Source organism: Phacochoerus africanus, chromosome 6 (assembly GCF_016906955.1).
Source record: "Phacochoerus africanus isolate WHEZ1 chromosome 6, ROS_Pafr_v1, whole genome shotgun sequence".
Taxonomy (NCBI): domain Eukaryota; kingdom Metazoa; phylum Chordata; class Mammalia; order Artiodactyla; family Suidae; genus Phacochoerus; species Phacochoerus africanus.
Genome location: NC_062549.1, coordinates 9,040,885 through 9,057,162, shown reverse-complemented (window position 1 = coordinate 9,057,162; position 16,278 = coordinate 9,040,885). Strand labels below are relative to the sequence as shown.

At 50.9% G+C, this 16,278-nt stretch overlaps 1 protein-coding gene across 1 annotated transcript in view; it reads right to left on the bottom strand.

The window, feature by feature from the left end:
• Window positions 1-15,031, bottom strand: part of OC90 (otoconin 90) — a 28,883-nt gene extending 13,852 nt beyond the window's left edge. Inside the window, exons 1-7 of the mRNA XM_047783233.1 lie at window positions 14,843-15,031; window positions 9,035-9,100; window positions 7,370-7,426; window positions 5,638-5,812; window positions 3,423-3,535; window positions 427-555; window positions 232-273 (exon numbers count right to left, since the gene is read on the bottom strand). Coding sequence (XP_047639189.1) covers window positions 232-273; window positions 427-555; window positions 3,423-3,535; window positions 5,638-5,812; window positions 7,370-7,426; window positions 9,035-9,100; window positions 14,843-14,888 — 628 coding nt within the window. The 5' untranslated portion in view covers window positions 14,889-15,031. The remainder of the gene's footprint in view (window positions 1-231; window positions 274-426; window positions 556-3,422; window positions 3,536-5,637; window positions 5,813-7,369; window positions 7,427-9,034; window positions 9,101-14,842) is intronic.
• Between the last annotated feature and the right edge of the window lie 1,247 nt (window positions 15,032-16,278).

Here is a 16,278-nt window from a genome sequence, read left to right as displayed (position 1 = left end):
GATTAAATTCACACCAGTCTAAGGAGAAAGGGCCACTGGATGTTGAGTGCAAATAGGGTTTATCTCCGGCCCGGGGGAGGTGGGCACACCTTCGGTGCCAAGGGGTCACTCCAGCTTCGGTGAGGTGGGCTGGGGGAGGGAGGTACCTTCCCGCCCCGCTCCCCGCCCCACTCCCATCAGTAATCAGGCCCCTGTGGTTCCTGCAAAAGCAGCTTCCTGAGAAGGCCTCACCTCTGGGCAGAAGTGTCAGCAGCTCTTTGCTGCTGGTCCTCTCTGAAAAGAAAACACATGAGAGGAATGGATTTGGGGAGTGTTAAGAAGGTGCTGGACTTGGCATCCGACAAAACACAGCAACCACTGGTCCCAGACCAGCTCTGGCCCCAGACTGGCCACCCTACCGCTGATGCCCAGCCTGGATCTTCCTACCTGGAGGCTGAGCCAGACACAGGGAAGTGTCGAGAAGGTTCAGGGAAGTGTTGATGGTGGACCGAGCCAGACACTCTATGGCAGCCTTGTCACAGGAACACAGCAGGCGCTCACACGCGTCCCTGGACTCTGGGCACAGAACAAGGGCAGAGCAGACGGGAAGACCTCATCAGGAATCCCAAGGAGTGATGCAAACCCTAAAATGCACTTCCTTCTGCCCCGGAAAGGCTGCTTCTCTTGCAGCTTTCTTCCCTGCTCCCTTCTGTTGTGGGGACCCAGCCTGGGAGCCACGGGCCTTCCTCTGTCCCGCACTCATGCTCCATCCATCAGGCCATCCTACTGGCTCTGCGTTCAACCCATCTGGGTCTGACCACCTGTCCCTACGTCCACACCACGACCCAGCACCACCCCCGGGTTACGACCTTGGCCTCCCGCTTCCCCGGTCTAATCCCCTGCTGCCCAGTCTGGTCTCACGGAGGAGCCAGAACAATCCTTTAAAACGCAGGTCAGGAGTTCCTGTCGTGGCCGCAGTGGTTAACGAATCCGACTAGGAACCATGAGGTTGTGGGTTCGGTCCCTGCCCTTGCTCAGTGGGTTAACGATCCGGCATTGCCGTGAGCTGTGGTGTAGGTTGCAGACGTGGCTTGGATCCCGCGTTGCTGTGGCTCTGGTGTAGGCTGGTGGCTACAGCTCCGATTCAACCCCTAGCCTGGGAACCTCCATATGCCTCGGGAGCGGCCCAAGAAATAGCAAAAAAAAAAAAAAAAAAAAAAAACTCAGGTCAAACCATGTCTTTTTGGGTGTGTTTACAACCCTCCAGCCACCTCCCCACTCAAAGGAAAAGCCATTGCTCCTCCTCCTGCTCCTCCCTCGTCACCCCACTTCTGACTCACAGTCCCCTAGTTTTTCTTTCTTTCTTTCTTTCTTTCTTTCTTTCTTTCTTTCTTTCTTTTTTCTTTCTTTTTTTTTTTCATCTTTTTGCCTTTTCTAGGGCCTCTCCAGCGGCACATGGAGGTTCCCAGGCTAGGCGGTCAAATTGGAGCTGTAGCTGCCAGCCTACACCACAGCCACAGCAACGCGGGATCCTTAACCCACTGAGCAAGGCCGGGGATCGAACCCGCAACCTCATGGTTCCTTGTTGGATTCGTTAACCACGGCGCCACGACGGGAACTCCAGGGTCCCCTAGTTTCTGAGCCACCTGGAGCCCGGGGTCCTCCATCCACCCCCACGTACCCACAGGCTGGCTCCCCTCCTCTAGGTCTTGGCTCCTTGGCCATCTTCCCAAGGGGGCGTCTCCTGACCTCCTCATTTCAATAGGAAACAGCCCCCAGCCTCCCTAGGCCGTTTCTCTGATTGACGGTCCTCCTGAGATCTTGTCGCTGTCTGACACACTATGCCTTTGTTTCTGACATTCTCAGTGGCCGAAGACAAGGAGGAGACCCCAGAAGGTCAGGATGCCCCCAACACGCAGGCGACTGTCTCGCACACGGGGCAGGTGCTGGGCACCGACGTGCTGAGTGAAGGAGTGAACTGCGTTTTCCGCTTTCTCCGTGTTCCTCTCCTGTAACTTACATCCTCCCTGATGCTCCGAACCCCAGCCAGTCCATGCCACCCGGACTTTGGGGCCAGTCGAACCTGGGTTCAAACTCTGGCTTTCCACTTAGCAACTGTGTGTGACTTTGGGCTAGTTTGTTTGTTTGTTTCTCTTTTTACAGCTGCGGCTGCAACATATGGAAGGTCCCAGGCTAGGTGTCGAATCAGAGCTGCAGCTGCCAGCCTCCACCACAGCCCCAGCGATGCCAGATCTGAGTTGCATCCATGACCTACACTGCAGCCTGTGGCAATGCTGGGCCCTTAACCCACTGAGCCACAATGGGAACTCCCTGGGAGAGTTTTTAATTTCTCTGAGCTTTCCTCTCCTTGTCTGAAAACCATGGATAATGATCGCCATCTAAGAGGGTCATTAAGATGATCAGAATTCCTGTGTACGACACCCATGGCATGTGATAGCCACTCAGAAAGGATGGATCTGGAGTTCCCACCGTGGTGCAGCGGAAACGAATCTGACTAGGAACCATGAGGTTGTGAGTTCAATCCCTGGCCTCACTCAGTGGGTTAAGGATCCGGCATTGCCATGAGCTGTGGTGTAGGTTGCAGACACGGCTTGGATCCTGCATTGCCGTGGCTGTGGTGTAGGCTGGCAGCTACAACTCCGATTAGACCCCTAACCTGGGAACCTCCATATGCCATGGATGTGGCCCTAGAAAAGACCAAAAAAAGGGATGGATCTAATAGGTTCCCCAACATGCCACAGCCCTCTTCCCTCCTCACCTTTGCCTGGTCTACTTCCTCTGCCAGGTGGTCCAGGGACATGAAATAAAATTCCTTGAGTCACACAACAAGGGAGGTGGAGAGCTGAGATTCGAACCTCTGTGTGCCTAGTTCTTAGCAACCATCACAGCCTTATTCATCCACCGTAGCCTCTACCTCCACTGCCGCCACTGAGTTCTCAACAGATACCAGTCACAATAGTCACTGTTTGACATTTAACATGGCTTACATTGTTAGAGTGTAACTGCCTGACCTGGAAACATTGTTTAATTCAACTTAACTTTATTAACAAGTCTCCGAAGCAGGTTTTCTTCTCCCCATTTTGAGTTTCCCAGTTGTTCAGTAATTGCCCCCAAATCACACAACCAATGCATCAGTAGCAAAGGACTGACCCTTCCCACGTTCCCAGGGTTGCTCCAAGCATAAAGTTGTAATTCAACACAACCTGCTGATCAACTGTATCTTCCAATCCTCAAGTAGTTGTTAAACCTCTACCCCATGCAAGGTACAGATGCCATGGATCTGGCCCTCGTCGGGCTTAAGTTTACAGAGTGATGCTGCCACCAGCGATGATGACAAGGGTGGACCCTGGACGCCTGGGCCTGGAGACTCCCTGAGCTGTCATTTCTCAACCCAGCCTCCTGGGACGCGTGGAGATGCTCACCGCATGTGACACTCTTGCTGACGCAGTTGACGTCTGTGCTAAGCTTGCTGGGGTCTTGGAGACAGTCCATGTCAGCAGCCTCCTCGTAGCACCTGCGATGCTGGAAGCAGCAGCTGCAGCAGAACGGGGAAGGGTCAAGGTGAGAGCCTGGGTTAGGATTAGAAGAGAGGCAGGTGGTGCATGATCATTCTGGATCTCTGGGTGGTTCCTGGTAGTGGTCTGTTTCAAATATGTAGTACACACACACACACACACACACACACACACACACACGATATCTGAATTGAATTATATTACCTCTGCAGCAGGTGCTGTTATTATTAAGAGCATTTACATATGTAAAGAAGAGACGCATACAGCTCTGTAACTTGTCTAGGTCAAGGTTGATCACAGAGAGAGGCTGACACTAAATAAGGGAGTCAGATGCCTCTTGCAGAGCAGGTAGGAGGTCAGTAGAGACCAATGTAAAGATGACAAACCTGCGGGCAGCTGGTGGCCTTGGGCAAGCTGCTAAGTTGCTCACACTACCTAACTCATAAGGATTTTGAGGAGTCAAGAGAATATCTGTATACACCCTGCCAGGTGGTAGGCACTTGATAAATGATAGCAATTATTTTTGGAATCTGGCATGCAAGTTCAAGGTGGAAATAACCTGACCTCCAGGAGTCTGGACATCCCCAACTTCATCAACTGAACTGTGTAAAGTCATTGAACTTGGGTGCGAGCCACATTCTGCCAGTTGTGTCCGTCAATGCTTTGATCATTCACACAGTGATGAATTACTGCTTCATGTCTCTGACGTCCAGGTTTCCCAGGTACTTTAGTAATTGAAGAAAGTGGTCAGGGGGGACTCGAAAGGCTACTACAGTCCCAGAAATGGTCCTGGCGCCCTGCCCTGAGCAGAATCAGCCTCCCCCTTATGACAGTCAATGAGCTGGTCCAGTGGTCGGCTTGCCCATGGTCCCAGAGATGGAACTTGCCATGTTGGTTTGGAAACAACAGACACCAAGGGGACGCCTGCCTTATCGTCTGGGAATCTGTGCAGATGAAAGCACACACTCCTTCACACTGGAGTCGGGCACAAATGTAATACTAGTGAGGTGTGGACATGGTCCTGGAGGCGAGGTGAGCGTAGGTTCAATTTCCTGCTTCCATAGTTACTGTTGCTGTTCCTATGCCTCCAGTTCTGCTGCTGCTGCTGCTACTAATACTAACACTACCACCACCACAGCCACAGGTATGCTAGCACGGCTGCTGTTACTGCTGCTGTTACTACTACTGTTACTATTAATGCTACTATAGCGACTATGACAATTGTTACTACTGCGATGGTGGCTATTATTCCTACTATTACAGCCTGACTATGACTGCTGCTACTCGCACTCCGATCACTAGTACTCTGGCCCCCCGAACACTGTTACTATCGCTACCGACCCCTGATCCTCTTGAGGATGTAATAACACAGGGAGAATCCCAATCGTTTAACTTGTATTTGGTCCTGTCATCCTACATCACAGCTGTATGAGTTAGGTATTATTATTACTACTTCCATTGAATAGATGGATAAACCGGAACACCAAGCAGTAAAATAACTTGCCTAAGGTCACAGAGCCCCTAAGAAACAGAACCGGAATTACCGGGTCATAGGTGAAATGCTTTAAAACAGAGGAGTTCCCGTTGTGGCTCAGCTGTAATGAAGTATCATGAGGATGCGGGTTCCATCCCTGGCCTTGCTCAGTGGGTTAAGGATCTGGCGTTGCTGTGGCTGTGGTGTAGGTTGGCAGCTGCAGCTCTGATTCAACTCCTAGCCTGGGAACTCCCATATGCTGCAGGTGCAGACCTAAAAGAAAAAAAAAAAAAACATTCTAATAGATACGGAGCTCTAACCTTGTGACTCAGAAGGTTAAGGATTTGGCACTGTCACTACAATGGCTTGAATCACTGCTGTGGCACAGATTCAGTCCCTGGCCTGAGAACTTCCACACGCCATGGGCACTGCCAAAAAAACCCCAAACTAACAGATACCACCAAATTGTCCTAACTGACCTTCCTGCTACTAGTAGCTGTTTGCCAGATGCTTCTAAGATTTTAAATTCTGTTGTGCACACCCACATACACCCGCACACAAGCAGAGTACAGGGAGTTTTCCACATCCGTGCTCCACCCAAGGCTCAGCCAGGCCTCCCTGAGCTCACTCACCTTTGGTCTTGCTCACCTGTCAGACGCATCCACAGGCAGCCCTTCCATCTCAAACCTGCAGGCACAGCCATAGTCTTCGAAGTCCCGGGGGCAGAGCCCAGCCACGCACTTCATACCATTCACGAACTGGAGCAGCGCGGGGAAGTTGGTGAAGACAGCCTGCAGCCAGGTGAAGTGGGATCCCAAGCAGTCTGGGGGCGGGGGGAGCACACCAGGAACCAGAGGTGAGGAGGTAGCCCCCTTCTCGCATGGGTGGTGCCTCATCAACCTAAGCACCTCCTCTGCACTCAGGGCTATTCTAGAGATTGAAGGGAGGCAGGTGTACAAGCTGTGGTCCCTGCGGGCTGCCTACCGAACAGCCATTCACCCTCTTCCTTACCAGCAAAACTGGGAAATACTCAAGGATGATGAGCCTCCTCCCCAAGTCCCCGGGAAACTTTCACAATCACTCTCAGCTCATCCCTGACCAGCGCTGGTCTAGGGCTGAGCATGAGATCCAGGTGTGGCTCCAAAAACTTAAGGGGGAGTCTTAAGCTTTGGGGCAATATTTAGAAGCATTTAGGCAAAATTTCTTCCATAATAAAGCACAAAGGCGTGTAAGATGAGCGTTTTGATCTACACTTTTCTCCCTCCTTGCATGCGGTAAGGCTAGGCTGGATGGAACTGCAGCAACCACTTTGCAGCCACGAGGTCCTAAACCTAAAGCTGAAAAACCATTATGTCTGGGGCAGCAGTGCGACAAGATAAAAACAAGCTTGTTGAGTCTCTGATACCTGTGTAACCTACTGCACCAGTCCTAGTGCCTTCAGAGGGCTTTGTGAGATAACTAAATGTCTTTATTAGTTAAGGCACTGTGAGTTTGCTCAATGGATTCCGAATGATACAGTCCTGGCAATAAAGAGCTATAACTCAGTGCACAGAGAGAATAATTTGGGGGCACCTACTATTCTAATAATTTGGGGGCACCTACTATTCTAATAATTTGGGGGCCCCTACTATGTGTTAGAAACTGTTAGATGCTTTAAATTGCATAGCAGTTCAAATTGGTAGAGTAATGCTTTAGAAAGCTTCCCTTTGGTCTATTATCCCATACACTTTTTGTTAAACCTGCAAGGCAGGTGCTGTTCTGTCGCCTCAATTTCTGAAGATCAGAGACAGGCGCCCCCACAATGATGATTTACCCTAAACAAAAATGCTCTTGCAGGAGTTCCCGCCATGGGCCAGTGGGTTAAGAATCCAACTACAGCAGCTCAGGTCGCTGCAGAGGTGAAGGTTCCATCCCCAGCCTGGTCCAGTGGGCTAAAGATCCAGTACCAATAGGATGCTTCTTAAGCTTTCTCTACATTTACAAGTCGAGAAGGAAAAGCAAAACGACTTTGGTGTGGGGGGGACTAGGTTCTGGACTCAGGACCTTGTCCCTTCTAGCTGCGTGGCTTTGAGCAAGTTCCTTAACTCCCTTAGGCTCAGTTTTCTTGTCGGTAACATGGGGACACCATCCCCTCCTGGCCAAGCTGTGGTCAGGATGGATGAAGGAAGGTCAACGAAGGCACCTGCCAATTCCGAGACTCCCCCTGAGATGAAAGGTGCCCCTACTCTCATCAGAACCTCGGTCAGATGGCTTGGAGTTGCTGGGGAGGCCGTGGGAGGGCAGAGGGCAGAGTCCAAGGCCCCGGTGACCTCCTTAGATGCCCCCCTCCCCATGATGCCCTGACACCTGGGAGATAAGAGCAAGTTCAGACTGAACTTACCAAAAATTTCAGCCACACCTTCCACATTTTTAAACACACCATTGAAGAACGTCATGTCTAAGTGGAAGGAAGAGAAAATAAAGAGACTTGGGGTCTCCCCTTCTGCTTCCCTGCCCACCCCCTGGGGGAAGGGTGAGTAAAACCCCTTCTGTAAGGAGAGATTTGACCTTGGGCTCACTTTCTAGTAACACAGGTTCCATGGATAAGACCAAGCATGAACTGTGTTGCTAGGCAACAAAGCTCAGTGGTTAAAAAAGCCTCCGGGGGCGTTCCCGTCGTGGCTCAGTGGTTAAAATATAGGAACCATGGGGTTGCAGGTTCGATCCCTGGCCTCACTCAGTGGGTTAAGGATCTGGCGTTGCCCTGAGCTGTGGTGTAGGTTGCAGACGCGGCTCAGATCGGGCGTTGCTGTGGCTCTGGCGTAGGCTGGCGGCTTTGGCTCTGATTAGACCCCTAGCCTGGGAACCTCCAAATGCCACAGGAGCGGCCCTAGAAAAGGCAAAAAGGCAAAAAAAAAAAAAAAGCCTCCTGGCCTGGCGTCAACTATGGGTGAACTACAAACATCTGGTGGGAAGTCATGGGTCTGGGTCTCCATCGGTGAGAGGGCTCTTGTGATTGGCCATGTCCCTTCTGGGCGTCCTAGAAATTCTGCCTATGAAGTGGTCCCTAGAGATATTGGCTCCTATGGAGGATGAAGCTGCTAGGCCAGGGCAGGTCCTGGGGCTGCTCCATATGAACCCCACTTCGCTTTAGACCCGCTGTGACCCAGGGACTCCTAGACCGCCTCGTAGATGCTGCCGGGCTACTTCTTGCTAAAGACGAAAGGCTGGCATGGCCTGCTGGCACACTGCACGTCCTGGTCTTGACCCTCTAAAACCCAAGTGTGGCCTGTGAGTCTGAACGTCTCCTGGAGGAAGCCCTCCTAGCGGGCGCTGCCCTTCCCACAGGGGTTACGCCGTTTGGAGAGAGGCCGCTCTCGTTTGGCTCTGGGTGGGACTGATCGCTTAGCTTGCCTGGGCTCATGCACGAATCATTTGGTTGACTCAGCTCCCTTCTCTGAAAGCTCAGAAACAGCCCTCGATGCGGGGTTAACTGCACCAGCTGGCTCCCTATGCATCGTACTCTTCAGCGATGCCTGCGCAGGAAGCCGCCTGAGAAATCTGACAGTCCATCACCAGGAAAACCTTCCCTTCTCCAAGGGACAAGTACAGATCCTGCTTTCTAATGACTAGGGCCCTGCAACACATCATCTTTCTCTTTTTGTCCTGCCTTTTCGTGCAGGGACCAGACAACCCCCATTGATCGGCCCATTCACTTCCTTCTCCTGGTTTTCCCCTTTCAGCTGCCCTTGGACGTGCGCTGAGCGTTGTTAGAACTTTGTCTCAAAGCAGAAACCAGTGGTGGGCCAGACACCAGGGTGGACTGTGAGGGAGAAGCTTCTGAAGACTCCCTGGAATCATTGTACCTAGAGATCCCACAGCTGTAAGTGACTCTAGGGAATATTCAGAAGGGATCAATTCCTCTGCCCAGCTAGGTCTCCTAAGACAAGATCAAAGAATCCTGGCAGAAAAGGCATTTTATTTTAAATATATGAAAAAATAATGTTCTCAAGTTAAGAAAAAAATTAAAAGCCTAAATGTAAATATTAACAACAAGAATCCTTACTGATATTTTCTGAGAGTCCTGGGGGCAGCTCCCGTGGAAGGTGTGGGGTGTCCAGAGGGTGGCCCCCTGGAATGGAGGAGGAGAAGGGGATTAGCACGCATACTGCCACGGCCCACAGGCTGGGCTGAGGCGGGCAGGTGGCAGCCAGGAAAGCAGTGAGGATGCTCGTAAACTCAATTCTATGCATATTTTTCTAGTACCTGCTCTGTGCCAGATCTCTGTGGTCAGCTCTGAAAGAATCCAGAGGTGTGGCTGACTCAGGCTGGCTGACCCCTACTGACCGTGTCGGCTTAGTTTTAACCACACCACGTGGAAGTCCCTCCTCCCTCCCTCTTGCCGTGTTGGGAGACTGGCTAGTTGCCCGGCCTCTGAGTCCCATGCTCACCCGCATCCTCTTGTGACCTCTCCCACGGCACCACGCATGCCAAGGCTCAGTCTCCTTACGTGTGGGTCCCTGATTACACTCCGAGCACCTGTGGGCAGGAACCTCACGACGGCTGCAGCGCCAAGGCTCAGCACCTCACTTGGCACATCCAGTGTTTTTGGAGAGGGTTAAAGGAAGCCATAAAGAATGACTTGGGGCGTTCCTGCCGTGGCTTAGCGGTAACGAACTGGACTAGTATCCAAGAGGATGTGGGTTCGATCCCTGGCCTCGCTCAGTGGGTTAAGGATCTGGCATTGCTGTGAGTGGTGGTGTAGCTCGCAGATGAGGCTCGCTCAGATCTGGTGTGGCTGTGGCTGTGGTGTAGGCTGGCAGCTGCAGCTGTGATTCAACCTGTAGCCTTGGAACCTCCATATGCCACGAGTGTGGCCCTTAAGAATAAAGAATGACTTGGGAAGGCTGAGATGGGAGGCCTGGAGGCCAGGAATGTTTACAGTGACTGTGTCATCCAGGACAGAGAAAATGATGGTCTTACTTTAGACACAGGACTGCAAACCCAAATCTCTCCAGGGATCAGGCAGATAATGTAAATGGGAGCGTGGTCCAGAGCCGGGAGGCGATAGGGATTGGTGGGGCCTGCGGAAAACTAAAGAGCCCCAGGTCACAGTGGCAGGGGCAGCTGTCACTCAGCCCTGGGCCTTGGAGAAGGAGACCCACAATTCAGATTCTTCAAAATGTGCTGGCTATAAACCAATTATAATGAAAAACAAAAATCATGTTTTAAAAAATGTGCTGGGAGCCTGAATTTTGGGTAAAAATTTCCCATTTTAAGCTCTTGGCTTAAATTTCAAATTTGAAAAACAGGTCTGAGGAGTTCCCACTGGGGCACAATGGGGTCGGCCAGCATCTCCAGAGCACAGGATGCAGGTTCGATCCCTGGCCCAGCACAGTGGGTTAAGGGTCCGATGTTGCTGCAGCTGTGGCTTAGGTCTCAGTTGAGGCTCAGCTCTGATCCCCTGCCCGGGAACTCCATATGGCGCGAGGGGCAGCCTAAAAAGAAATAAAGGTGGGGGATGTCTGTAGGCTGATTTCTGTTTGCGAGTGAAAGGAAGATGCTCTGGGTGTGTGCAGAGGGGTTAAGGGGCTGGTACTCCATCTGGGCCAGCCAGGCATGATGTCCACTGCTCCACTTTTGGTGTCGAGCAGGGCTCCTCTCGGCCAGATACTCGGCATGGTTCCCAGGGAGGCGAGTTCCCTCCAGCCCGAGCACGTGGGCTGTAGGGCAAGGGCACCCTGCAAATCACGGGCTTTCAGACAGGGAGGGAGGGAGACCCGTGGCCTCAGCACCCTTGGAGCCCATCACAGAGCCCATGCCATTGCTCCGGCCAATTTTACATTTGGCATAACTGCCCCAGAAACTCTTCAATGGATACACCAGCCAAGAGCTAAGAATGCCTGCTGCCCACTTCAGCAGCAACAGAAGGACATGGCCTGCTGTTGGATAGTTACTTTACTGGCATTTCCTTGGTGCCCTGATACCATCTCTGCCCTGGAGGGTAGGGAGTGACTTTATTACCCAAATGTGCTAATAAGGGATGTCTGCCCCTCCCCCACGCACTCCCACACACTTTCAGGAGCAGCTAAAACGGTCCGCCTGGCTTTTAAATCGTTTATCCCAGAGTTTTGAATGAGTTTACTCACAAAGTCCAGAGGGTAGGGTGTGGGGGGAAGAGAAGGAAGGTCAGAGGCAACATGAGGACAGAATTTACCAGAATAAAATTGGTTCTGATTCAGAGTGTCGTTATACACGGAAGGTGACTAACATTTGTTTTATTCCAGGCTTCACTTTATACATGTCACCTTATGTAACCCTCTGCCCAGTGCTGGGAGGCACATGTTGTCATTACCACTTTATTTTCATTTATTTATTTTACAGCTGCACCTGCAGCATATCAGAAGTCCCCAGGTTAGGGGTCGAATCGGAGCTGCAGCTGCTGGCCTACACCACAGCCACAGCAACGCCAGATCCAAGCCGTGGGTGTGACCTACACCACAGCTCATGGCAACACTGGATCTGAGCCACATCTGCGACCTACACTGCAGCTTGCAGCAACGCCAGATCCTTAACCCACCGAGGGAGGCCAGGGATCAAACCCACATCATGGGTACTCGTCAGGTTCTTAACCTGCTGAGCCCCAACGGGAACTCCCCATTACCATTTTATAGACAATGAAACAGAGACTTGTACTGAAGCTCTTGACCGGGCATGGAGGCTTTCCGTGATCCGGCTTCTGCCTAGCTTTGCAGAAGCATCACCTGCCTTGAGCGTTACACTCCCGCCAGGCTGAGAAGCTCACATTTTCTAGACACCAAACGACTTCTTCGCCATCCTGCCATTGCTCATGCTGTGGCCTGGACCTGAGGTTTTTGTCTGCTCCCCTTTTTATTACTGACTCTCACCCACATGCTAGGGTTCCACTCCAAGCTCAAGAAGCCCAACCCAAGCTGGGTCAGGTTCCCCCTCTGTGCTCCCACAAAGCCGGGAGGTTCTTCCTCGTGGTACTCAGACTGGCATGTTGCAATGATCTCTTTATGTGAATCACTGTTTCCCCTCCTAACCTAGGAACCTATTGAGGGTAAGCTCTGTAACAATTTGAGGCATGAATTCAATCAACACCTGATTCATGCATGCATGACTGAACTACATGCAATGGCTGAACCACTCCATCCCAGGGCCAGTTCATCAGCCAGTGAGCGCTGGGCCCCTAGAATCACAGAATCCTAGTCTTATAAACTTCAAGCAAAATTAGGAGATGCCGGGTAGTGGAAGGATAAGGCCTGTTAGTGGTTACGAGTGGGGTTTCATAGTGTTAAGTATTCTACCCAGAAGATCCACCAGGAAAGCGTAAAACCTGCCCTTGCTCAGCCCTCTTCCAGGACTTCTGGAAGGAGAGGAGAGGACAGTGAGACGTGGGAACTTGTACCGCCACGTGGGGGCAGTGCAGAGCTCCCTGGTGTAGGTCCAAGGACGTCACCTCCTTCTAACTCCGCTCTGACCATCATCCCGAGGGCTAAACTTCTGCCCTTTGAACTCATGAACCAGCGAAGAGAAGAGGGAAGGCAGGGTCTGCCTGGCGGTGTTGATCGGGAAAACACAGAGGCCCCTTTGGTCTTGCCAACAGGACGGAGGAACACTCCACGGAGGAGAGACCCTGCCAGGCCCAGGGACTCCTCTTTGCCAGCAGGTCCAAAGCGTGGCCTTGAAACAGGACTCAGACTGCTACTAGGAGCGGCCACGAGAGGGCGCTTTGCAGAGCTCCAACTCCAGCAAGTGCTGTGCTCTGAAGCCCAAGGCTGTGTTTGCGTAGAGGCCACATCCCTGCGTCCCTCCCCGCCCGGCTCCCAGCCAGCGGCTCAGCACCGGCAGGAAGTCACGGTGGGCTGGGTCCCTAGGGGATACAGTGCTCTTCTAATGGGCTCCTCCCTGGGGGCCTTGCCAAACTCCCTCAACCCACCTGCGCTAAGATGCAGTCACCTCTCCCCGTCTCTCCTTCACCTGCACAGTCGTCTGACTGCCCCGGTCTTTCCTGGTTGACACTCCATTTTCTTCGCACAGGTGTTTCCGCTAATGAAATCTTGGCACACGTCATCCTGTCCTGGCATCAAAGAGGACCCCAGACTTTTTGGAAAGTAGGGTGCAGGTAGAGCCTTAAAATCAGACTTTTCCCCCTACAGTGTCTGGACCAAGAATTGGCAGATTGCAGATATGGGCAGTCTCTGTGGATTGCAGGGGTGGTGGGTACACACTCACCCCTGCAAAACTGGGGCTGTGGGCGTGGCACATTTAAACCATAGGTATATGTGTGTGTTTGCCCTTAAGCTTCGGCTTTTTTTTTTTTTTTTCAGCTCTAGGCGTTTGCTTTTGAAAATCAAATCTCTCAGGATGAACACGCAAATGTTTGTGACAATTTATCATAACAGGAATAACAGGATGCCAGATCATTTTTAGTGTCACAATGTAAAGAAAGGGGAACAGAGACAAAGTAAGAAGAACAGGGAGAAAAATGTTTAGGGGCCTCAGTTTTATAGAGGAATGAAGAAAATTTTAAGGCATGTCAATGCCGGTGGGATGATAGTGAAGGGGCATTTTTGATCAAAGGGAAATGTATCGTTTTGGAAGAGGAAGAGGTTAGTTAGCGAAGAAAAGAAGTTTAAAAAATTATAAAAATAGGTTTGGGTAAATGGAGATCTCACTGAAAAGGAAAAAAAGAGGGAAAAACTGAAAATCTGTAGAATCGTTCCCAATGTTGTCCCCAAAAATGAGGTGGGTTATGACCATAGCGGGGACTTGTTGGGCACCCCTTGAGGGGCTGAAATGGCAGCCCCAGGGGCTCTAACTTTGGGACCCCAGTCATGACCGAAAGGTTTTAATACAAAAAAATTCCTCTATGAAGGAAATAAATCATCAACAGAAGCCCAGCAGCTTCCAAAAGTGGCTGACCCCACTCCTCCTGGAGGGAAGGTCTGGGTGGTGTTTGGAAGGATTCGGACTTAAAGGGAAGACTCAGAGTCTTCTGGAAAGGGGTTACACTGTAATTTCAACCTACAGGCTTCTGGGTGACTTGCAAACCTCTTGTATGATCCGCTACCTCAGGCCCTGGTCAAGATAAATCATCAATAATATTGTGGAGTCACTGTCCCTCGTCCTCACTATTGTATCTGGAAGGAAGCCATAGACGGCGGGGCTCAGTGTATTGGTACAGAGTCTACCTGAGTGTGAGAAAAGGAGGAGAAAATGCTGAGGAGAATCAGTGGTCATGATGACGATGGTGCCCAAGCAGGTGCAGGAACAAGTGAGTTGGGATCTGAGAACTGCATAAATATGCAAATAAGAGAGAATGTAGGAAGAAGCCAGAAGTCTCGGATTCACAGCCAAGACTCCAAGTGAACTTGAAACCATTATCCTCGTTGCCAAGGAGCGTGCCTAGATAGCTTTAGGGTTGGGTGGCAGGGGACCCAACTTTAGGGCTAGAATCGTTCTCCGTTTACTATGGATATACCTCCAAAGGGGCAAGGGAGCGGCTGCGTGTCAGGAAGGTGGACCGCACACTCCAAGGGCATCAGCCCATCAAGGGACGGCGGCCGTGAGCAGCGGGGGAGGAGAGGACCTTGCTAGCTGGCCCCCTTGCCTTCTGTTTCCCCTCAAACCCACCTCAACTCCCCTCCCACAGTCCACGTGCTATCCAGCGTGCCAAAAATATCAACTGGATTCACCCCGGAGCCCATCATGAATGCTTGATTTCCACCACTCATGAGGCAAGAGGATAAAAGCACTGATAAGCAAATCAGATGGAATTTGACAAGACTCCCAGGGTTCACAGTAATTATATTCTAAGCCAGGAATACAGTAAAATACCGCAACTCACCGCCACGTGGGGCCATCAGCATTCCTAGCAGGAGAAGCACGATCATGGCAGCAGAGCAAACGGTGGGACCCTGACATCAACTGGAACAGGCTCCTGGGAGAGAAGACAGCAGAACACGGCAGTCTGCTTTCAGAAACCATGAAATAAGACCCCACGGGGGCTGTTTGTCCCATAATACAGGGGGGTGAAAGGAGGAGGCCCCCAAAGGGTTTCTGTTCCAGCTTCACCTGCAGCTTTACTAGCAATACGTCAGTAGGAAGATGGTGTTCCCTCTTTGAGACTCAGTTTATTCATCTGTAAAATGGACACCTTACTGCGTGCTCCTTGAGGTCATAGTTCTGGTCTCATTTATTTGTTCACTAAGTCCATGGTCATGTTTTGTGTACCAGGCACAAGAAGTCAAGTGAGGTAAACACACCTGCCTGTGGGCAGTTCACAGAAATAGGGAAGGGCTGCAACTTAACAGGGGCTGTAGTCTGACTTTCGGAATTTGAGTTCTGAGCAAATCATAAGTTATAATCCACCAGCATTTCGAGCAGCATTGTTTTTTTTTTTAATTGAAGTATAGTTCATTTATAATGTTGTGTTAGTTTCAGGTGTACAGCAAAGTGAATCATATATATATTCTTTTTCAGATTTTTTTCCATTATAGTTTACTACAAGATGCTGAATAGAATTCCCTGGGCTATGCATTTGGTCCCAAACTCCTAATTTATCCACCCCCCCCCTTCCTGTTATCCTCTTTGGTAACCACATGTTTTCCTGTGAATTTATTTCTGTTTGTAAATAAGTGTATTTATATCATTGATGTATTTGTTTGTTTTTTAGGGCCACACCCGTGGCATATGGAAATTCCCAGGCCAGGGGCTGAATTGGAATCACGGCAACACCAGATCTGAGCCACATCTGTAATCTATGCCACAGCTTGAGGCAACACTGTATCCTTAACCCACTGAATGAAGCCAGGGATCAAACCTGCATCCTCACGGATAGTAGTTTGGTTCTTAACCCACTCAGTCACAATAGGAACTCATATCATTTTTTTTTGATTCCATATATAAAGGTTATCATATGATATTCTTCTTTTCTTTTTTTTTTCTTTTTTTGGGGGGCCGTACTTGCAGCATATGGAAGTTCCCAGGCTAGGGGTCCAATTGTGGCTACAGCTGCTGGCCTAGACCACAGCCACAGCAACTTCGGATCCAAGCCACATCTGCGATCTATACCACAGCTCATGTCAATGCTGGATCCCTGACCCACTGAGCGAGGCCAGGGATCAAATCCGCATCCTCATGGCTACTCATCTGGATTTGTCTCCACTGCGCCATGACAGGAACGCCTCATGGGATGTTCTCGAGCGGACTGGCTCTGAACCTTATTTTACCAACATCACAGAATGATATGGCCAAGGTGTGGTGGCACTGCCTGCTAGCAAA